At 39.8% G+C, this 23,506-nt stretch overlaps 1 protein-coding gene across 3 annotated transcripts in view; it reads left to right on the forward strand.

The window, feature by feature from the left end:
* The first annotated feature begins 237 nt into the window (after positions 1-237).
* Positions 238-23,506, forward strand: part of GRM1 (glutamate metabotropic receptor 1) — a 434,402-nt gene continuing 411,133 nt past the window's right edge. For 2 of the 3 annotated variants that reach the window (XM_027972529.2, XM_027972530.2), the window contains exons 1-2: positions 238-342; positions 1,762-2,776. In XM_027972529.2, coding sequence (XP_027828330.1) covers positions 2,077-2,776 — 700 coding nt within the window. In that variant the 5' untranslated portion in view covers positions 238-342; positions 1,762-2,076. Of the gene's footprint in view, positions 379-1,761; positions 2,777-23,506 lie in introns of all 3 variants that reach the window. The other variant, XM_042253585.1, reaches the window with a different exon arrangement.

A 23,506-nucleotide genomic window follows, 5' to 3' on the forward strand; every position in this document is an offset into this window, starting at 1 on the left:
GCCAAATCTGACTGTTCATATTCATGGCAGCTTCTTTAAGAACACTCCGGTAGTAAAAGAATTAATATTCGCCACTTATTCCTGGATTTTATCCCCCACTCCTCCATTAAATGACTGATTTTTATGCATGAAATAGACAAGCCTTGGGTGACCTGTTTTTTTTTTTTTTCCCCTCCCCCCCTCTTTTTTCCTTGCGGTAAAATAGTGCTGAAGAAAGAGGGCACTAGTGTACAGCCCAGATCGCATCCTTGCACCGTCTGGATTAGAGCTGAGGCGTCTGCGAACCGCGCGTGGCCGCGGTGCTCTGGCCCGGGGACCACAGCGCTCTTTACCCGGACTCAGGTACGTCTCAAGTCCAAATTCTTCAAGCAGACCCAGGTGAGCAGACACCTTGCGGCGGGCAAACCCACCCACTATGGCAGAGAAAAAGTCCCAATCTACGGGATTTTTCTTCTCGTCCCAGAGGCATCCTCGATTATTTCTTCTAGTCCTGCCTCCCCGGGAAGCCTCGGGACCCATGGATGCCTGGGCTGTCTTTCTTTTGCCTGCCTCACCTTCTGTGTGTATGCTTTCTCCCTGCCTGCTCCCTTAGCTCCTTTCTCGTCTGACTCTCACCTTGAAAAAGGAAGCCGGAGAGGGACGAGAGAGAGAGCCAACTTCAGCCCCGCAGGCGGCTGAGATTTGGCGCCTCTGTCCCTGAAGCGGTAGGGTTTGAATATACCTTCAGGAGCACTAGCTGCGAGGCGAGGAGAATGAGGATGGAGGGGTGTAGGGGAAGCGTGGATGTGTGTGTGTGTGTGTGTGTGTGTGTGTGTAAAGAACGCAGGGAGGGGGGTCGAAAGATAGAAGTCGGGGGTTGGCAGAGGTGGAGGTGGGGGTTAAAGAATTGCAACTCGCTGGTCAGCAACCGGCTCTGCGGGAGATTGTCTCGGCAGCTTGACCAAGCACTGTCCAGGGTTCTGAAGGCTGCAGGGCTTAGCTGCCGCCGCGGGAGCAACCCGGAAGCTCCCCTCTGTTCCCTTTCTAGCAACTATGTAGGGAAGTTGCAGGGACCCCTCCATTCCCTCCCTCTCTCCCTCATGGGTCGCAGGAAACTAGTTACCCGACCTGTACCCTTCTCCCCCTCCCCCAAAGTCCACAGTAAGATGACTTCTGGGGGATGGAGGCGATGTACCAAAATCCGACATGTGGAGACTTTACCAGGCGTTGCCTTAGTAACTAATATGGATTTCCTCAAACTGGCAAATTTATATTTACTATTTGGGTAGTATGTTAGGGTATCTTCAGCCCCTCAAAGTTAAAGTAAAAGGTGGATTCCTGGTTCGAGTTTATTTGGAAGTAGCGCTTCCACCTTCATAATGAAAGAGTTTCCAAATTTCTTCTGGGGAAAAAAAGTTGATCTTTTCAAACCTGGAAAGTTCTCTAAGGTCGGAAGCCCTAGCTCCTCCTTCTCCCGCTTCCCTCCTCCCCCTGGAGTCTGTAAGCGTGAGGGTGTTTGGGGACCTGGAAGAGAGCTGAAGGTGCAGGAGGGGGCGGGTCGGCGGGGCTCTGAGCCTCCCAGGACGCGCGACGGAGAACACTGGGGGCAGAACCACCACCTTCCTCCTTGACCAGAGCTGTCTCTCAAGCTGTCCCTCCAGCTGATGTTATGATGTCCTTCCAGCACCTATCATGGAATGGGCCGGGCAGTTAATAACCGTAGAGCTTTGACACAGGTCCTGTGATAAGGGAGCTTTGATTTTCTTCGTCTTTTGTCTGCAGCGTCCAGCTCACCACAGCCACCACGACTCGCATTGCACCCTCGGTCAGTTTACCCTGATGCACCAGTGAAGAAAGGGGACTCGAATTCCTCTAGAGACGCCGCTAAGGCGTAAAGGTGGTCGTGGAGGACCAGGAGGAGGAGGCGGAGGGGAAGGAGGAGGGGGTGCAGACGCCGAAGTCTTCGGACGATTGGTATTGGCAGACTGGACCGAGCGGCGAGAGGCAGGCGTCGGGTCCACGCTGTGAGCGCGCAGAGCCGGCTGGCTGGACCAGCGTGGGCACGCGGCTGGCGGGCTGGACGGCGTCTTCAGCACAATGGTCCGGTTCCTCTTGGTTTTCTTCCCAACTATCTTTTTGGAGATGACCCTACTCCCCAGAGGTCCCTGCAGGAAAGTGTTGCTGGCGGGAGCCTCATCTCAGCGCTCCGTGGCCAGAATGGACGGAGATGTCATCATCGGGGCCCTCTTCTCAGTCCATCACCAGCCTCCGGCCGAGAAGGTGCCAGAGAGGAAGTGTGGGGAGATTAGGGAGCAGTACGGCATCCAAAGGGTGGAGGCCATGTTCCACACTTTGGATAAGATCAACGCGGACCCGGTCCTCCTGCCCAACATCACTCTGGGCAGTGAGATCCGGGATTCCTGCTGGCACTCCTCCGTGGCTCTGGAGCAGAGCATTGAGTTCATCAGGGACTCTCTGATTTCTATTCGAGATGACAGGGACGGGCTCAACCGCTGCCTGCCGGACGGTCAGACCCTCCCCCCAGGCAGGACTAAGAAGCCCATTGCGGGCGTGATCGGCCCTGGCTCCAGCTCCGTCGCCATTCAAGTACAGAACCTGCTGCAGCTCTTTGACATCCCCCAGATCGCGTACTCTGCCACCAGCATCGATCTGAGTGACAAAACTCTGTACAAATACTTCCTGAGGGTGGTCCCTTCTGACACTTTGCAGGCAAGGGCGATGCTTGACATAGTCAAGCGGTACAATTGGACCTATGTCTCCGCAGTCCACACGGAAGGTAGGCATTGCATTTGGGGAAGAAAAGTACCAAGAAAACCAGGAATTGCACAGATGTGAGCTTGGGTTCATAGTGTTATTTCTGTTTATTTCTAGCCTCCTAGGACAGACTCTACCCTTTTCAGTACATGTCCACCCAAGCATTGCCTAGTTCTCAGTCTCCTATAAAAATAGTGCAGGAAAACTGTCCCCTGGTGTTTCTGGGGGTAGTAGGAAGCAAAAAGACACCAAACTCTCCATGAATAGTGCCAAATTGTAGTTTCTGGATTTACGTATTTGCTTTTCCTTGTATTCAGAGTTTATTTGCCCCTTTAAACTACCCTCAAATGACTGCTGTGGTTTTCCATGCTTAATGGAAATGGACTAATCCAATGTGAGAGATTAGAAAAACAGAAAACAAACTGCTGTTGCCTTAAATTGGACTTGAAAACTTTATCTTGCCTTAAGCAGCTGAAGGTGCTTCTTGGTCCTGGTGTGCCCCCTCTTCTTACACATTTAAAAGTTACCTGTGTTAAGGTAATTAATGTTGGATTAATGAAGTCATCTTCCTCAATATACTGGATACATATTTTAAATTCTAGGGTGCCTTATAGGTACAAAGGAAAAATGAATAATTTAAAGAGTATATTATTTTTTCCTACTTAATGGGAAATTTTTTCCTACTTAAAATGGTCCATATGTCTTCACTCCCCCTAAGGATTGTCTTGTTTTATGAGCAATAGCACTGATGACCTCTTGGATTTGAATTTTGGTTTCTAGTTTTTTTTTTTCCTCCTAACACAATGACTTTGCTTGTTAGAATTTAAAGTTAGACAAATTATAAATTACTAACAAAATGATAGTAGATATCAGGTTTAAAATAGCTTTTAAAAGTGAAATATATTTTACCTGAGGCCAAAAGCTTTGATGTATACAATCTTACAGACATGAATTCTTAAATAATTTCTTATATGTAACTTTTATTTACTCTTCTCATCTTACCCTATACTGATTTTTGAGTCATTTACTTTTAACTCCCCCTGGTTTATAGAGAAATTGAGACCCAGGTTACAAATCAATATCCAGGACAACTCACGTGTATATGCTGGCATATGGAAGAGAATCTTGAGGTTATTGCTGCATTCATATTTCTTAATTTCAGATTATTAATATAAAGGCCATAGGTATGACTTCATGTTCTCTTAACAAGGTACACAATATTCAATCACTGGTGTGAAGTCTGATATAGAAATTTAGAAACATTCTTACTGAAGTGGTGATATGGTTATGTTAATGAAAACTGATACTTTAAAGGGAGCAGAGTTTTTAAGAAAAATAAAAATCATGTAGAATTATACATTATAATTTAAGATTTTAATTTTGGGGAAAAAGTGTTCCTGTTGCAATATTATGACTTCTCATAAGTGACTCCTATTTCTGAATCTGGGTTTTTCTTAGTGAACTTGTGTATCTCTTTTTCAGCAAAATCTTATATTACTCTTTTGAGACACAGAGTTAAATTCAGATGTGAACTCATTACATTTTTTGCTTAATGTTAGTTTACTGCATTTTGTTGTTTAATATTGTTTCCTCCAGTGCTTAGATGGAACATCTTTAAAGCACAAGTTCAAAATGTGTTAATTATCAGCATTAGAGAGATCTAACAGGGAATGGCAACATGTAGATTGAATGTGATTTATTTAAGTATTTAACAGCTCTTCCTCGAGTGAGCTAGATAATTGATTATAGATATTAGAAGTGTAAATTCCTTCTTCAGGAAGATGTAATATTTTATCATTTTTACAGGGTAGTTTTATTTTCTGTATTTTATTATGTCATTTTGTTTGGGGGTAGACAGGAGTGGAGAAAAGACCCCCCTTCCACTCTTCAATATGTTTTCCAGTTGCATCATTTTGCTAAAATAATTGTTTATAGTGGGTTGTTTTCTGACAGCTAGAGTTATCTTCTTGGAAAATTAATTGGACTTGTGTTTGCCAATTTTGTTGAGGAAAGGCTGATATTAAAATTCCAGCCTCGTGTTAGTTTGGATCACTTTGTTTCCTCTCTGCCCTCTGACTTGTGTTGTGTGGTAGGGCTAATATCCCCATAGCGTTAGAATAATTGATTCGAGACTGGTTTGCGTTCAAAGAACAGCATCAGAGCTAACTTTGGTGTATATTTTATTAGCAAGAAATGATGGCATTCACCTGGCCTTTAATATATGATATTTTATTTCTTCTCAAAGGGAATTTATTTCCTCTCTTATTACATATAATATCTGTGGAAGCTAAATTGCTTTTATTTTGTTCTATCTGTGAAGAAATATAACAGCGTCCTTTATAAGCTCCGACTGAAAATTTATTTTTTTCTGAGGCTCTGCCCTCCTGCTTCTCAGGGACCCACAGTGTACGGGCCTGAAGGCACTTTCTTGCATCATTTAGCAATTTTCCTGTCTTCAGACTGATGGGGTCACCTCTTGGTGACAGTTCCCTGTCAAAAAGCAGCTAAGACCACATATCTGTGCTGCCTTTGCCATCTGGGCACTATTCAAGAGGAAAGCTAGTTTGTCTGGATATTAGCAATTCGGAGTTTAGAAATTCTGGGACCTCCAGTGACCTTCACCTCTCCTTTCTAAATGAGCCATTCTCTAGTCAATTTATCACCACAGTTTCTTTTATTAGAAGTTAGCCTAGTATAGTTAACATCAAAAGTATTAGATGACTAGATTAGTTTACTTCCATTTGTATGGTTACTATTGATTGACTTTAAAACCTTACATGAAGCATCCTATTCTTTCCGAAGTTTTATATCCCTCCGTTATTTTACTTTATATACAAGTTAAGCTTGGAGGTGTTTTCTGCTTTTGTTTTTGTTTTATTTAGGTAGAGTTCAGCCGTTACATTCTTTTACATACTTTCAAGCTTCTACCATGTCATTTGTGCCACACTTGTCCTCTATTCATGACAACTGTCAGTTTAGCTGACTTAAAAAGAGGATAAGTTCATATGAAGTTACCTGCAATGGGCTCTCCAGAAATCTTTTCAGGATTAGCTCCTGAGAGGCATATTGAAATAGGATCAAAGGAGGGCAATAGAGCCTTGTCCACAAAGAAAAATGGAGTGTACTTTGGAGTAAGCTGCTCACCTGGAATGTGTGTCTTTAAATATGCTAATCATAGAGTACAAAAATAGCCTACTTCTGTGAAGAATATCTCGGCCAAGGACATTGTATCCTGTCCTTCTGATAAAATACAGATTCCCCACCCAAAACCAAATTTATCACTTCAGAAAATTTTAGAAAACAATACTTAAAAATTATCCTAGTGGATTAAATTCAAAGCTTTGTATGAGTCCAGTAAAGAATATTCTTTGAGTCCAATCAAGAGTATTCTAATGAAGAATATTAGCTTCAGAAAGTTATTTTTTTGGATTGAGTATATTTCATTTCTCCTAATATTTGTCTCATAGTGTCAGGGGAGTATTGATACGGTAAGCGATTTAGTGATGCTGCTGTGCCCTTTTGTTTACAGTTATGTTTTTACTGTGGTGCACTTTTTTTGGACATTTGCTTACACTTAATATAAGATGTGCCTTTTTTTTTGGCTTCTTTTCAAAATCTGATCTTTTTAGAAGCTTTTCTCTATTTGATATAAGACATTCTAAAATTCTATTGGCATCAGAGGAAAAAAGTCCTCATAAATCGTAAGAGCATCAGTTAATTGTTACTTTAGCTAATGCACTGACCTACAAGAATTTTATTTTTACTAAATATCTTATTTCCTATCTATACACCAGCAACTTTCTTTATACCTTTCTTTTCTTGATTCCAACCTACTTCACTGTTAAGTCAGCTTAATAAATGTTCTATTTTATCACAAAATAAGAAATACATCTTAAAAAGTTATTTAGGCTGCCAAACTAAAGAGTCTTAAAACACCATTATTACATCTTTGCCAAAAAGTGGTTCCCATATGCTCTAAGTTTCCTAGTTGTGATTGGGATTTCTAATGAGAGTTGAAGAATATAGGACTTAAATTCATAGGCAGAGTTTCACCCATTAGTCAGTTTTTCTATTTAGTGACGTTATCGCCTGAAATTTCTGTCAACTACTGGGAATTATCCAAACAATTCAAACTTCTCTTCCACGACATATCTGGTGTTAATGAACTCTCTCTCTTTTATGCCATAGCTCACCAGTTCCTTTACCTATACATTTAAATTTTAGTCCCATTACTAACATAGATAACTCAAGTAGTTCTTAGATAAGTTATAATCCAAAAGCCATTTAAAAAAATACGTGCTGCTTCTAGGCCACATCTTCTTTCTTTTCTGTTTGAATAATTTTTAATATCATTATTATTATTCTAAGAGTAAGACTTTTTGTTTCCTTTAAATGTAAAAATTTTAGCTTAAATCTGCCTTATCAATAAGTCTTGCAATTTTTTTAAAATTTAATTCATCTTAGCATCCCAGCTTTGTGTCCTCATGATTTGACTATATATGTTAAAACTGAGTAAAAGAGAGTTAAATGTAAATCCCCATAGCGCTTCACCAGCAAAGTACTGCTCTGGTGCTCACTCAGTCTGTTATGAATTCCTTTCACAGTAAGTTTTTTCATTACATGCTATACCACTTTATAAGATAAATAAATGGCTTAAAAGTAGGAAAATCATCACAGCACATTTACAATTTGAATAAAAAATTTACTATACCAAAGACTGTTTATAAGAAATTTGAATACTTGATTTCAGTTACTGAGTTCTTTATACTCTAGAAAGGGATTATGGTCTGAGCACATGTGAAATGAGTAAAAGAAAAGTATTAGTATAGACATTTAGAAACATGAGTTTATATGTGTTTGGGGAACACTGAGAGAAGATACTGGTAAGTGGAACTGGCTAGAAAAGAAGCTGGAGAAAAGGGATTTTCGATTAGCTTTTTAATATGGCATTTGTAAAAGATAAAAGCAGTGGAAGAATGTCCCCACTGGGGATAAATAAAATAAGCAGGTCTGCTTGGCTGGAGTGGAGATTGTGGGCCAGGAAGTAATTAATAATAAAGGTAGCAACTCAAATGTGGGTCCTTTTATTCTGTGATTCCATGAGTCTTTATCAATATGAAGGACAAATAATGGAGAATCTTGAAGCCTGAGACAAAGAGTTTTCATTTAAAGAAAGAAATATCAAAGCATACCAAAACAGTTTGGTATGATTCAAAGGTAGTTTAAAGAAAGTGAATTCTTTCTGAAATCTGTAGGGATGATGCATTGGACGTGGAAGAAAACTAGCCATGAAAGGTTACGTTTGTAGAATTCTAGATACTAGGCTGTTAAAAATAATTGGGAAGAATAAAAATACTTCAAAGGAATACTTTTTAGGAGGATTTGATGTACCAAAGAGTTAGAGACAAAGAGTCAAAGATATCTTCGGTTTTGCAATTCTGAAGGACCAGGAGAATTTTGGTGTAATTAAGAGGCTTTCCGGATGGCTCAGTGGTAAAGAATCCACCTGCCAACTCAGGAGACGCGGCTTCAATCCCTGGGTTGGAAAGATCCCCTGAAGAAGGAAATGGCAACCCACTGCAGTATACTTGCTGCGAAAGCCCATGGACAGAGGAGCCTGACAGACTATAGTCTGTAGAGTTGCAAAAGAGCTGGACGCGACTGAACGACTCAACAAAAACAACAACAATAGGAATGTAATAAGTAGGTTTCAAAACCATGATTCTTTATGTTTAAAGACATGGATTTAGATTTTAAGAGTTTAGCTTGATGTGAACTTTGGCTAAGAAAACATACATTACTAGTGAGAGTGGGTATCTGGACAAAAGAAAAGTCAGGGACACACATAAATTACCCTATTTGTGATTTTAATAAAGTGTTCACGTCCAAGTAAACCTTGTGTACCCAGAGCCTTGGTTACCTGACTGACTAACTTGAGTACTTGAGAGCTGATTTCTTTAAACTCCAACCTTTTACGTTTTAAACCTGTTACAAGGTGGTCTTTGAAAATTGTGTTATATAACTCCCTCACATCTTTTAAAGAGCATGCAGGGTTTAATAGCAACTATTCTTGAGTTACTGAAGTAATCATTCTGAATCCCAACTGTTACATGTGTTGGGGTACAGTGATAATATTAAAGCCTTTTGGAAAACATAAAAGCCACATTCTTATAGAAAATGGCCCTTAGTTCAGTTCAGTCGCTCAGTCATGTCCAATTCTTTGCGACCCCATGAATCTCAGCACACCAGGCCTCCCTGTCCATCACCAACTCCCGGAGTTCACTCAAACTCACGTCCATCGAGTCGGTGATGTCATCTAGCCATCTCACCCTCTGTTGTCCCCTTCTCCTCCTGTCCCCAATCCCTCCCAGCATCAGAATCTTTTCCAATGAGTCAGCTCTTCTCATGAGGTGGCCAAAGTACTGGAGTTTCAGCTTTAGCATCATTCCTTCCAAAGAACACCCAGGACTGATCTCCTTCGGAATGGACTGGTTGGATCTCCTTGCAGTCCAAGGGACTCTCAAGAGTCTTCTCCAACACCACAGTCCAAAAGCATCAATTCTTCAGTGCTCAGCTTTCTTCACAGTCCAACTCTCACATCCGTACATGACCACTGGAAAAACCATAGCTTTGACTAGATGGACCTTGTTGTCAAAGTAACACCTCTGTTTTTGAATACACTATCTAGGTTGGTCATAACTTTTCTTCCAAGAAGTAAACATCTTTTAATTTCATGGCTGCAGTCACCATCTGCAGTGATTTTAGAGCACACAAAAAAAGAAAGTCTGACACTGTTTCCACTGTTTCCCCATCTATTCCCCATGAAGTGATGGGACCAGATGCCATGATCTTCGTTTTCTGAATGTTGAGCTTTAAGCCAACTTTTTCACTCTCCACTTTCACTTTCATCAAGAGGCTTTTAGCTCCTCTTCACTTTCTGCCATAAGGGTGGTGTCATCTGCATATCTGAGGTTATTGAGATTTCTCCCGGCAATTGATTCCAGCTTGTGCTTCTTCCAGCCCAGGGTTTCTCATGATGTACTCTGCACAGAAGTTAAATAAGCAGGGTGACAATATACAGCCTTGACGTACTCCTTTTCCTATTTGGAATCAGTCTGTTGTCCATGTCCAGTTCTAACTGTTGCTTCCTGACCTGCATACAGATTTCTCAAGAGGCAGGTCAGGTGGTCTGGTATTCCCATCTCTTTCAGAATTTTCCACAGTTTATTGTGATCCACACAGTCAAAGGCTTTGGCATAGTTAATAAAGCAGAAATAGATGTTTTTCAGGAACTCTTGCTTTTTCGATGATCCAGCGAATGTTGACAATTTGATCTCTGGTTCCTCTGCCTTTTCTAAAACCAACTGGAACATCTGGAAGTTCACGGTTCGCGTATCGCTGAAGCCTGGCTTGGAGAATTTTGAGCGTTACTTTCCTAGCGTGTGAGGTGAGTGAAATTGTGCAGTAGTTTGATCATTGTTTGGCATTGCCTTTCTTTGGGATTGGAATGAAAACTGACCTTTTCCAGTCCCGTGGCCACTGCCGAGTTTTCCAAATTTGCTGGCATATTGAGTGCAGCACTTTCACAGCATCATCTTTCAGGATTTGAAATATTTCAACTGGGATTCCATCACCTCCACTAACTTTGTTTGTAGTGATGCTTTCTAAGGCCCACTTGACTTCATATTCCAGGATGTCTGGCTCTAGGAGAGTGATCACACCATCGTGATTATCTTGGTCATGAAGATCTCTTTGTACAGTTCTTCTGTGTATTCTTGCCACCTCTTCTTAATATCTTCTGCTTCTGTTAGGTCCATACCATTTCTGTCCTTTATCGAGCCCATCTTTGCATGAAATGTTCCCTTGGTAGCTCTAATTTTCTTGAAGAGATCTCTAGTCTTTCTCATTATGTTCTTTTCCTCTATTTCTTTGCATTGATTGCTGAGGAAGGCTTTCTGATCTCTCCTTGCTATTCTTTGGAACTCTGCATTCAGATGCTTATATCTTTCCTTTTCTCCTTTGCTTTTCACTTCTCTTCTTTTCACAGCTATTTGTAAGGCCTCCCCAGACAGCCATTTTGCTTTTTTGCATTTATTTTCCATGGGAATGATCTTGATCCCTGTCTCCTGTACGATGTCACAAACCTCCGTCCATAGTTCATCAGGCACTCTATCTATCAGATCTAGTCCCTTAAATCTATTTCTCACTTCCACTGTATAATCATAAGGGATTTGATTTAGGTCATACCTGAATGGTCTTGCGGCTTTCCCCACTTTCTTCAATTTCAGTCTGAATTTGGCAATAAGGAGTTCATGATCTGAGCCACAGTCAGCCCCCAGTCTTGTTTTTGCTGACTGTGTAGAGCTTCTCCATCTTTGGCTGCAAAGAATATAATCAATCTGATTTTGGTGTTGACCATCTGGTGATGTCCATGTGTAGAGTCTTCTCTTGTCTTGTTGGAAGAGGGTGTTTGCTATGACCAGTGCATTCTCTTGGCAAAACACTATTAACCTTTGCCCTGCTGCATTCCATATTCCAAGGCCAAATTTGCCCGTTACTCCAGGTGTTTCTTGACTTCCTACTTTTGCATTCCAGCCCCCTATAATGAAAAGGACACCTTTTTTGGGTGTTAGTTCTAAAAGGTCTTGTAGATCTTCATAGACTCATTCAACTTCTGCTTCTTCAGCATTGGCTGGTTGGAGCATAGGCTTGGATTACTGTGATATTAGATGGTTTGCCTTGGAGACAAACAGAGATCATTCTGTCGTTTTTGAGATTGCATCCAAGTACTGAATTTCAGACTCTTTTGTTGACCATGATGGCTACTCCATTTCTTCTGAGGGATTCCTGCCCGCAGTAGTAGACATAATGGTCATCTGAGTTAAATTCACCCATTTCAGTCCATTTTAGTTCACTGATTCCTAGAATGTTGACATTCACTCTTCCCATCTCCTGTTTGACCACTTCCAATTTGCCTTGATTCGTGGACCTAACATTCCAAATTCCTATGCAATATTGCTCTTTACAACATTGGACCTTGCTTCTATCACCAGTCACATCCACAACTGTGTATTGGTTTTGCTTTGGCTTCATCCCTTCATTCTTTCTGAAGTTATTTATCCATTGATCTCCAATGGCATATTGGGTACCTACCAACCTGGGGAGTTCCTCTTTCAGTATCCTATCATTTTGCCTTTTCATACTGTTCATTGGGTTCTCAAGGCAAGAATACTGAAGTGGTTTGCCATTCCTTTCTCCAGTGGACCACATTCTGTCAGACCTCTCCACCATGACCTGCCTATCTTGGGTGGCCCTACAGGGCATGGCTTAGTTTCATTGAGTTAGACCAGGCTGTGGTCCATGTGATTAGATTGACTATTTTTCTGTGATTATGGTTTCAGTGTGTCTGCCGTCTGATGCCCTCTCCCAACACTTACCATCTTACTTGGTTTTCTCTTACCTTGGACGTGGGGTTGCTCCCGAAAATGGCCCTACGTTGCCATATTTTGAGTTCCTGTCTTTGTGATTTTCTCTATATTGAATAGACTTATTAAACCATTTTCTAAGTTATTTCATCAGTGTTTAGTTAACAGGCACAGTGTACAAAGGATTGAGGTGAAATCCAAAGATGAAAAAAGGAGGCATTTTTATTATCTTGAGAAAGCTTGAACTCTTCTTGATTTTTCTGCCAAACCATCTATCACCCTGTGAGTCTGTTTGCTTTGGAACAAATTTTATAAGTAGCTGGCAGGCATGGGGTAGATGGTGATAGAGACTTCTATTTTGTGTTTCTATCATGTGGCTTGGCAGTTGCCAGTCCTCTTCAAGCACTAGAATTTTTTCTCCTAGTGATCTATGGAGCTAATATACAATGGCAATTTCTATGGACTTTTAATAACTTTCTGGGCAGTGGCTAGATTTGTCAGAAACCATATTTTCATCATGCCATGTAGGACCACAGTGGGCTAGGGAAAGCATAACCAAGGAGACAATAGTTTTGTAAGCACCTACAACCATTGAAAAAACCAACTCATAATGCATGCAGTTTTGATATTAGATTGGAAGCAACATCTCGGTAGGAGAGGGTTGTCAGTTTTCAGAGAAGCTGTAGTTGAAAATTAGAGTCAGGCTGAGACATAAAGTCTTGTCAAAATGATGTAGCTGTCTTATCCATTAAAGGGCTATCATTAGATTTTAAACTTATTGGAAATATTTATGTATTTTATGTGTGCAAGTTCTACTTATTTTTCATGCTTAATTGCCTTCTATAAATGTCTACAACATTTTAAAAGACAATTTTCATGAAAAATTATAATTTTAATTTTCTTCAGTCTCATGGGAAGATTTACTTTCTTAAACTTAAGACGTTGTGGTTCAAATATGGCAGTAATGTTTTTATGAAGGATACTGGTGCAAGCAGAAACTTGGTGATCAGATATTCTCATTTATCAATTTAGGATCATCTATTTTAATTACTTCATGGCCAACAAATTGAAGATTCAAGGCAGTTATCTAAATGATTCAGATATAAGTCTTAATTGGCAGTTGAAATGCAAGACAATTTGGGGGAGCATTGTTTTGCTTGCCAAGCAACTCTATTTGCTTTCTAATGAACATATGACCTTTTATTCATTGATAAATTCATTTGTCTATTACTTGTCAGACACTTGTCTTGGTGCTTGGAACATATAAATTAAAATAATAATAGTTATTTTTATGACTATTTCATTATTGTTACTACTGTCCCTAAGGGTCCCATAGTCTGTGGAAGAAACAGAAATATATAGGTGGTTAAAGGCTTATGAGTTCCAGAAAGTACATTTAAACACTTAGAAAATAAATGGATAAAAGACCATGAAAATAGTATACATTCATCTCAGTTTTATGTATAAAATGGGAATGATAATCACTACCATGCCATTTGCCTCACAGCAGTGTTTCAGAGAACAAGGAGATGGTGTGTATAATGAGGCTTCATCTGTTTTTCTTAAACTGCAATCAGTTAGCCTCTCTTAGCTGAAGAAAATTGAATAAATACATGAAATCAGTTAATAAGGTGAAGATTTTTGATCCTAAAACTTAGTAGCAAAAGATAAAAATGCAGTTTATGGTTAAGATAAATATTCAGTTTGTGCTATAGGTTTTAGGAACCTTTCTCATGCTGCAAATGAGAAAACAAAAGCCCCAAATGACCTTCCTAAGACCATAGGATTCATTAGTAACAAAGCTAGGATTAATTCAGCTTCATGTGAGATACTTTTGTAAGCCAAAGATTGATTGATTTTTAATTTTTAAATCACATGAGCCACCCTCATGCATTCCCCTCTTTTGTTGAGGTTTATATCAGCCAATCCAGCTATGTTCTTCCCAACTTTACTGCAGTCAATTAGCAGTTTCCAAGAGACTCTTCTGTCACTGGAAACTCATTCTCACTGCTGAGAGTCTTCTTTTCAATACTCCTAGGTGATCCCAGCATTCGCATGTGTGATCCATTGATACTTAGCCTCATAGATTGTTGATCTCAACTCTGTGTCCTTCACCTTCACTTCAGCAGCCCACTTACTCTGTCCAGCCTGGCACCTTGGACTCTTCTAGCTCACCAAGGACTCTTCTAGCTCTAAACTCTTAAATGCCAAAAAGCCTTTGAACAATACAAGCCTCCTTAACTCCTCTTGTTTCCAGCTTACCTGCTCTCCACATTCCCCTGGAAAATCTGCATCAAACTATTTTATTTGATCTGATTTCTTTTCTAGATCTGAGCAACTCTATTTCTATATTTGTGCTTGTTACCAGCTTGTAAAAGAGCTCCTTTTTCAGAGAAAATGAACTTCCAGCTTAAAGTGTCTACTGCACAAGAAACTCTGGCTGAGGGGATTATAAATGTGCCATTTTCCCTCTCAGCCCTTTCAATGCAAAAAATAAAGACAAGGAAGGAGGACTTTTTTTTTTTTTTTTAAGAAAGAAGGAAATATTCAATCCCTCTGAGGGCTGTGGTCAAGAGTGGGAGACCGCATTTGCTCAGACAGCTCTGCAGTGCCATCTCTATAGCAAGTAACCAGGGATGCTGAAGAGTGAAGAAGGATGAAATTTAAAAAAGGATGAGTATGGGTAGATTTCAGGGGTCAGAGGTAGAACTGACACAAAGATTTCTTGGAATTAGTCACATTTAGAGAGCCATCAGCGTAAAAATGTCCACAAACAATCCGTTAGGTTTACTGCACAAATGAAACGAGACAGGGCTGTGTATAGATTGGATATGCTGTATATGTCAGATCTTGTTCTCATAAGGCCATTCAAACCTTAAATAAGACGTCCTTAGTCCAGGAGATCCTGCATGAGGTAAATACAGGAATGTATTGAGGTAAGCATGTGCAAATAAAGAGAGAAGCGGGTATAATTTGGTAATTTGCTAACTTTGAGCAGCACATTCAGTTTTTCATTCTTTCCTTCAAAACAGTTGCATCCATAGCATGTGGTTCTAAGTGAAAGTCCTTTGCCTATTTGATTATTCTATAGAAATTCTATAATTGTTGCTGGATACAATGAAGCAGTTTCCTCTGTTCTCTTTGGTGCTCTAACACATTATATAATTTGTACATTATGAAGGGAAGAACAAAACGATCAGTAGACAAATTGCCAACAGTATGTTCAAGAGAAGAAACTGTTTACAGTAGCGTTTAACAAGTGATTTGAGGATATCAAGACAGTGAAAACAAATTATGATAAATAATATTACTTCTTACTGGATAAATATGTATATAATACTATTTCACTTTTTGGTCAATAGATATTATTCTGTAGGTTAAAAAAAGACATTTTCAAATCTCTCTCTTAATTAAGTAAATGTTAGTGAGTATCTTTGGATCAGGCCCTCTGCTATAGTCACTGATGCCCAGAGACAGATGAACTATAGATAATCCGTCTGTCAGGAAGCTCACCATATAATGATTACCATTTGGTAAAACCATAGGAGCAGACATGAATTAGAGAGGTAACAGGCAGAAGTGTGACTAGCTTTTTAGCTTTAGGGAGATTAGGATTTAGTGACTGATGGGCTATGAGTGTTAAGGAGGATGTCTAGAATGACTCTCAGGTTTCCATTTTATACAACTAAATAGGGAAGAAAAGAGGAAGCACAGATTAGGAAAACACAAGTTTTGGATGGGTTCAGTATGAGGTAACTGCTGCTGCTAAGTCACTTCAGTTGTGTCTGACTCTGTGCGACCCCATAGACGGCAGCCCACCAGGCTCCCCCATCCCTGGGATTCTCCAGGCAAGAATACTGTAGTGGGTTGCCATTTCCTTCTCCAATGAGGCAACTATGGGACAATAAAGTTGAGAGATCTCATAGGCCAAATATCTGAAAAGGGAAGTAGATTTGAGATTTGTCATCAAATTGCTGTGGCTAATACCACAGAAGTAGATGAAATTGCCAACAGAGAGGATATAGAGTGAAAAGAGAAGAGAGCTAAGGGCAGAACTTTAGGAAAGGGTAAAATTAGGAAGAGGATCCAGAAAGGGAATGGAGAAGGGACAGTCAGAAAACTAGAAGGAGAAAGGAAGAACCAGCAAAGAGTCAGGCACCCCAGAAGGCAAGGTAGGAGAAAGTTTCACGAGAACAGCTGACAAGGAAGGAAGGGTTATAGAAATGATTCTCCATACCAGTAGCCTCCATTTCCCTGTATCTGCCTTTCAAGAATCTCTTAATTTCTAAACCCAGTGGAAGAGCAGAGGCCAGGAGCAAATGGAGATGGCAGGTGCACAGCATTATTCCCAGAGACTGAGAAGGGAAAGTGAGAGCAGGATGGTACCTAGACAGAAATGCACTTCCGAGTGAAACAGTTTCTAGGATGAGAAAGTTTTAAGCAGTTTTAAAGGATGATGAGAAAGAGTGGTAGAAAAGGAAAATTTGACGATAATCGATGAAACAAAGTTGCTGAGGAAGCGAGACGAAATTGTGGTTGGGCCACACTTGAATGGGAGAAGACTTTCCTCTGGATGGTGGTACTGTTAAGTTTGGGCAAGGAGAGCAAAGAAGGGGTAACCTTTGTTTTCGCAATTATTCAGGGAGGCAGATAGAAGGGGATAGGGAATAGGTCAAATAGAGTAAATTTTTAGAGAACCCACCTGTTAATGGGAACTCCTAGTAGTGTCAGTCCATGCTGTTCTGATATTCTTTCCAGTAGTGTATAGACCTTAGATACAAGCAAGGAGTCTCGGTTTTCATAGCAGTTCATTATCTTGGCCACCTGCTGGCCCAATATCCAAACACCAGAATATTTCTCTAGTTAATTACATAGGATACTAGGTGCTTACCAGAGATCATATCCTAGAATTACACTTTACCCAGCTCCTGTCACAGGCCAGATGAAGGAACTGTAAGTTAAAAATATCATCTAAGAGATGATTATCAACCACTTTGCATATATTAGGTTTCCAGAATACCAAATACCTAACTGCATTTACTCTTTGTAAAAAATTGCATTTTCTAAATTTCATTTTAACAGTATCCCTGTTTGTTTCTTAACGGTCAGAACAAGAATTGGAAATGTAAATAATGTTTTTTAATTTTCACAGTTTTTGCTGTTGAAGATATTATTATGTTGTTCTATGCCCCTTATATAAAACCCACTGTTAACAATTCATTTTAGATGTTAATATGATAAAACAACTTCTTTCCCTTCAAGAATTGACGTTTCATCTTAAATGGTAATGAGGGTATTACATTTTCCCTGTTTCTTGTTGCCTACCAGGAAGCTCAAACCTAAATTTGATGTTCAAGCACAGAAAATGTTTAGTTTATATGTGGAGATATTAGCATCATCCACCTTACTTCAGCAGCACTACTTTATAATTTTTATAATTTCAAAACCCCTCATCTATTTTTTAAACCATTTATCATTTATTTATTATTATTATTATTTTACTTTACAATATTATATTGGTTTTGCCATCAAGTCTATTTTAAGAGGAATGAGGGTATTAATACATACACATGTACATGAAAATCTTCCCTGGTGGCTCAATGGTAAAGAGGAGACGCAGGAGACATGTTTTTGATCCCTGGGTTAGGAAGATCCCCTGGAGGAGGGCGTGGCAACTCACTCCAGTATTCTTGCCTGGGGAATCCCATGGACAGAGGAGCCTGGCAGGCTGTAGTGTCTAGGGTCACAAAGAGTTGGACATGACTGAAGCGACCGAGCGTGCACACACATGTACATGAAAGGAACTCTAATGTAGATATAAATCCCTATTGAAGTGACCATATGTTAGGAAATAGTAATAGAGGCTGAGAGGTTTTCTTAACTGTAGAAGGTGGGGTGGTTATGTTACATTCACAGTTGAGTATACTAAAGATGGAAGAAAAGTGTCTTGTGTGTTCAGTGTGACAGAAGAATTTTTGAGCATTGATCATGTACCAGAGGTGAATGATACTCCTTCAGATTAGTGAAAACTGCCTTCCTCTGGCTCATGAATTCTCTGCCCACTGCTGTCTTTTCCTTTTTTTCCAGCGCGTTCTGGGGTCTGCTCTGTGACTGTGCTGGGGTATTATGCCTGGTCTTGGCAGGGTGTATGTGTGGGTGAAACATTCTCTTTTCCATGATGAACACTGAGTAGGGATGCTGTGCCTCTGTGAATTTGCAACAGCCTTTCCTCCTGTTATTCTTAGGAAAAGGTAAATATGTTTATAAAGTGACTGTTCAGTGACATATGGATAGGTAGCTTGCTTTTTACTCCTTTCCTAACTTTTCCTGGTGTTCTCATCATGTGCCTACCAGACCATAGTTGCCTGGGGAACTAAGCTTGATGTAGGATGAGACATCAAAAAGACTCTATGGCTCTTAGGCCTGTTAGGAAAGACGATCATTTAATCACAGTGTAGAGGGAGGGCCTATGCATTAATATATGGGAGGCATGACTTGCCTTTTGTTTTTGATTACATATGCTAGGTTTGAAACCATGAAAAGGCGAATTTCATTTTTCCTTCTATGTTTGTACAAGCCAAAGAAGTGCTTAGTATGCAATATCCTTGATCTGTCATTTAAAAAGTAAAATTTTACTTGGACAGAAGCAACTTCTTAAAAAAAATGGAGTGGATGATTAATTTTTGAAGCGCTTATATTCTCCTTTTGAGTAGATTATTTTTAGGCTATTCTAGATGCAGAGGAATGCATTAGAGGAGTGCTTCTCAGACATTAGCATGTATATGAATCATCTGGAAACGTGATAAATTGCAGATTCTGATTCAATACCTGAGAGTCTGCATTTCTACTAGGCTCTCAGGTAATGTTGATACTGCTTGTCCATTTACCACAATTGGGGTAGAACCTCTGGAAGCCCCTTCTGATAATATGTATCATATGGCAATGTACTGTGGTGGTTTATGAATTACTTTCCTTCAGAATCATTTGTACATGTCTCAAGGCAATACTCTATTTTCCTGAAATGGGCAAGAAAACAACTTTTAAAATGTGGTACATATATAGAAAATTATGCTAAAGATATTCATTCATTTCTTACAATCAATGCTTTTTAAATATGCATTAACTAGCTTGAAGAATTGCTGAATGTAGCATTGAAGTTAATCAAATTTCTGGTTAAATGTAAGTAATCTCTTATTAGAATACCCTGCCCCAATAGATTATATCCCTTGATGAAAGGTACATTTTTAGAGTGTGGGTTCTTTGTTTCGTTGATTTCACTGACAAATCTCCATCAATAAAACAGTGCCTTACACACAGAAGACATTCTATAAATATTTGTTTAATTAAATTAAGTGGGGTCCCCTTTTCTGCCTGAAAGAGGTTTGATGATTTAAGAGCTTGCAGTTTCACTTCAGTTTTCATCACCCCCCATCAATGTAAATGGAATAAGACAGTAGACTAATTATTCTGTTTCTAAGGACCAACAACCTTGAAAGCATTTGACTGTTACCAAGTTCTTCATAAATAAGTTTTCTTTTTGTTTGTTTCTTTCTTGTAATAGTGGAATAAAGCAAAAAACATATCCAATTAATTGTATGTTTCTTGGGTAAATTCTTAATTAATATCCATCTTCACCACTTTTCACTTTTCTAATTATTAGGGAAAAATCACTATGTTTACTGTCAGTTAAAACCCTCAAGTTGTTATATTTTTCTCATTTTCTTCCCTTTTATGAATAATAGTGTTCAGTACCAATATTCCCTGTAGTGCCTACATGCAGTAGTATACTGAGTGGAGGACCAGGATTTCACTCACTTCCACTGGCTACCCCTGTGACTCTGGATGAATCAACACACCACTTTAAGTCTGTGGTTTCATCTATAAAGGATCAGGAATGCATTTCTTCCAGGCCACCATGAGATTCATATGAACTGATATGGAGTGCTTTTGAACCCGTAAAATTTCATGTAAATATAGCTAGTTGTGTTATACACTGAAAACGTGAAAGTGCTAGTCGCTCAGTCATGTCCGACTCTTTGCAACCCCATGGACTGTAGCCCACCAGGCTCCTTTGTCCATGGAATTCTCCAGGGAAGAATACTGGAGTGGGCAGCCATTCCCTTCTCCAGGGAATCTTCCCAACCTAGGGATTGAACTCAGGTCTCCCACATTGCAGGCAGGTTCTTTACCATTTAAGCCACCAGGGAAGCCCATATTAGAAAATTAATTTTTTAAAAATATATTTAATTATTTTTTAAAAGATTTCTTTATTTTACTTTTGGCTGTGCTGGGTCTTTGTTGCTTAACGTGAGCTTTTCTCTAGCTGTGAAAGAGTGGGGACTACTCTGGTTGTGGTGCTGGGTCTCTTACTGTGGTGGCTTCTCTTGTGGAATACGGGCTCTTGGGATCACAGGCTTCAGTAGTTGCAGCATGTCGACTCAGTAGTTGTGGCTCCCAGACTCTAGAGCACAGGCTCAATAGTTGTGGTGCGTGGCTTAGTTACTCCACGGCAGGCGTGATCTTCCCAGAACAGGGATTGGACCCGTGTCTCCTGCAGGGCAGGTAGACTCTTCGCCACTGAGCCACCAGGGAAGCCCCCCTTAATTATTAATAACTCTCTTCTGGCCTCTGCTTTTCCCCCAAAGTTATAAGCAGTTACTTTTATTTACCATTTATTTAGAATGATAAGAGTTTGTGTTGAAGGAAACATTTGTCTAAGTCCCAGATTTGAAATATTAGGTGACTTAGCTGAGGTTGCACACAGAGAAAAGACTTTCACTGCAGCCCAGCTTTTGCTCTCTATAACCCCTGAAGCATCTCCACATCATTTACCTTCATATACTCTTCCTACTCTCCAATCTTTTTCTTCTATTACCTTGAAGGGCAAATGCCAGCTTTATATCAATGAGCCAACCAGGTAATTCACTTATTCAACAAATACTGATCCTGCTAATCATCTAGTAGTTTTCTAGGCATCAGGATTCAAAAATGAATCTAGATTGCAGAGGTTAATCAAGTTTGGTAACATCAACAAATACCCATAAGAAATTGTCAGCTATTTTATTTATAGTAAAAAGGTATTTATTAATATATTCTTATTATTCTACAGCAAAACAATAATGTCTATGTTCTCAGACCTTATTAATATTCTGTACTTCCTGTAATTGCTTATGGTCCAGAAGGAGAGAGACAAAAATAATTATTGCCACATTGATGGAGCATGGATGAGAAGAGGATGAGGAAAGGATGTGGAGTTGTGGAACAGTTGACCTGAAAAGTAGATTCATATGTCAGAGTGCTGAGAGTGTCAGAGTTTTTAAACTTGTCCTCCATCTGCTAATTTAGCCAAAATAGTGTGGCCCCTTTTTGCAAATTTCTACCAAAGGGTGATAAATAGGGACTCATTTTTAACTTTTCCTGCCCACTAATTTTTCTTGTCTTTTTCCCCCTCCTTGAAGCATTTGTGCTAGACTGTGACACCTTTGCAAGGAAGCCACCTTCTTGTTTGTCTGGCAAAACGTTATTAATCACACACTCTATTTACATTTTCTTAGCAATGTAAAGATTTTTACTGTGGAAAGAATTCATTACAATGCTTTGCAGCTAGAGTTGCGGCCTCTGTGGACATGTGGCCCGCCTCTCAGTGAAGCAAAAGGCATATTACAAGCTGGTTTCTCAGCTGTGAAATGCCACTACTTAGGTCACATGACTCAGTTAAAAAAACTGCCAGGAGCAACGCCTTCTTCTTGGCAGAGAGGCGTGCCACCTGTCACCCAAAGCTGCCGTCCCCTCTGGCATCATGCACGGATAACTTTGATTCACTTCTGCATATGCGAAGATTGTGTTCTCTGCCTTTTGCAGTGTATTTCTCCATGGTATTTATTTAAGTAGGATTTACTCTGGTATTCAATGGATTGGGGATTATTGCTCATTCATACAGGGGCCAAGTCTTAATCTAGACGAATAGCTGTAATCTTTGGAAATAGCACTTAATTAAAAATGTAAATTGTCTTACATGTGAAAGATGTCATGTGACAGGCATATTTCCACTCGCTTGGTGACACGACAAGATCCCACCTTATGTCACTCCTTAATAGCATACAAGAATTCCTGGAAATCGACCTTAGGGAATATTTTGGATTCACTAGAGACTTTGTCCCATAATTTTAAAGGCAAACAAAGCAAGAAACATACATTCATAGTCTCACAAGCAGGTAAAACACTTTTCACAGAAAGTACCTTATTTCAGTTTTCCTCCAAATATTTGTAAGTTCTGACAAGGTGTCAAGGACCAAGTAAGTACTGGATTAATACATGTTGAATGAATAACCAAGTGGTGGTCTGTTACAAGGTAATCGAATTGGCATTTTGGACTGGCAGGGCTTTCCAGGTGGCATAGCGGTAAGGAACCCACCTGCCAACGCAGGAGACATAAGAGATGCGGAATTAATCCCTGGCTTGGGAAGATCCCCTGGAGGAGAACACAGCAACCCTCTCCATTATTCTTGCCTGCAGAATCCCATGGACAGAGGAGCCTGGCAAGCTACAATTCACAGGGTTGCAAAGAGTTGGACACGGTGACTTAGCATAGCACATGATATTGGGAACCTTTGACTTCCTATTTCTCTAAGAATATATTAAAAGAAAACCAACAATGCTTTACCTTTATGAAGAGATAAAGATTCATTCTGCCATAATAATGCCATCCTGACACAAACAACAAACTTAGTAGTTTACAGCATGTTTTCTCTTGCATTTTTGAGTGGCTCAAGAAAAAAAAAACTATATTAAAATGCATATCTTCCAAGCTTTTTTTGAATATATTTCCCATTTTGTGTATCTCTCCCCAACCCCCACCCCTGGGTTGAATTGTATCCCCCTCAAAAATCTTGAATCTTAATGCCCAGGACCTCAGAATGTGACCTTAATTGGAGATAAGGTCTTTATAGAGATAATTAAGTTAAAGGGGATCATTAGGGTGGGCCCTCATCCAATATGATACATGTCCTCACAAAAAGAGGAAATTTGGATCAGCAGAGAGACATACAAACAAGGATAATGCCATGTAAAAATGAAGATAGGGTTGGGATGATGCATCCAGAAATTGAGGAGTGTCAAAGAGTTCTAGCTAGGAAAGAGGCATGGAATAGGTTCTCCTTCAGAAGGAACAAATCCTGTTGGCATCTTGATATTGGACTTAGAATAACAGACTTCTGTTACATAAGCCACTTAGTTCATGCTTTGTTAACTCAGCCCTAAGTAACTAATACAGTTCTCAAATTATCATAAACCTGGCTTAGGACATCCTGAATGTGCCAAGAAAGATT

Source organism: Ovis aries, chromosome 8, assembly GCF_016772045.2.
Source record: "Ovis aries strain OAR_USU_Benz2616 breed Rambouillet chromosome 8, ARS-UI_Ramb_v3.0, whole genome shotgun sequence".
Taxonomy (NCBI): Eukaryota; Metazoa; Chordata; class Mammalia; order Artiodactyla; family Bovidae; genus Ovis; species Ovis aries.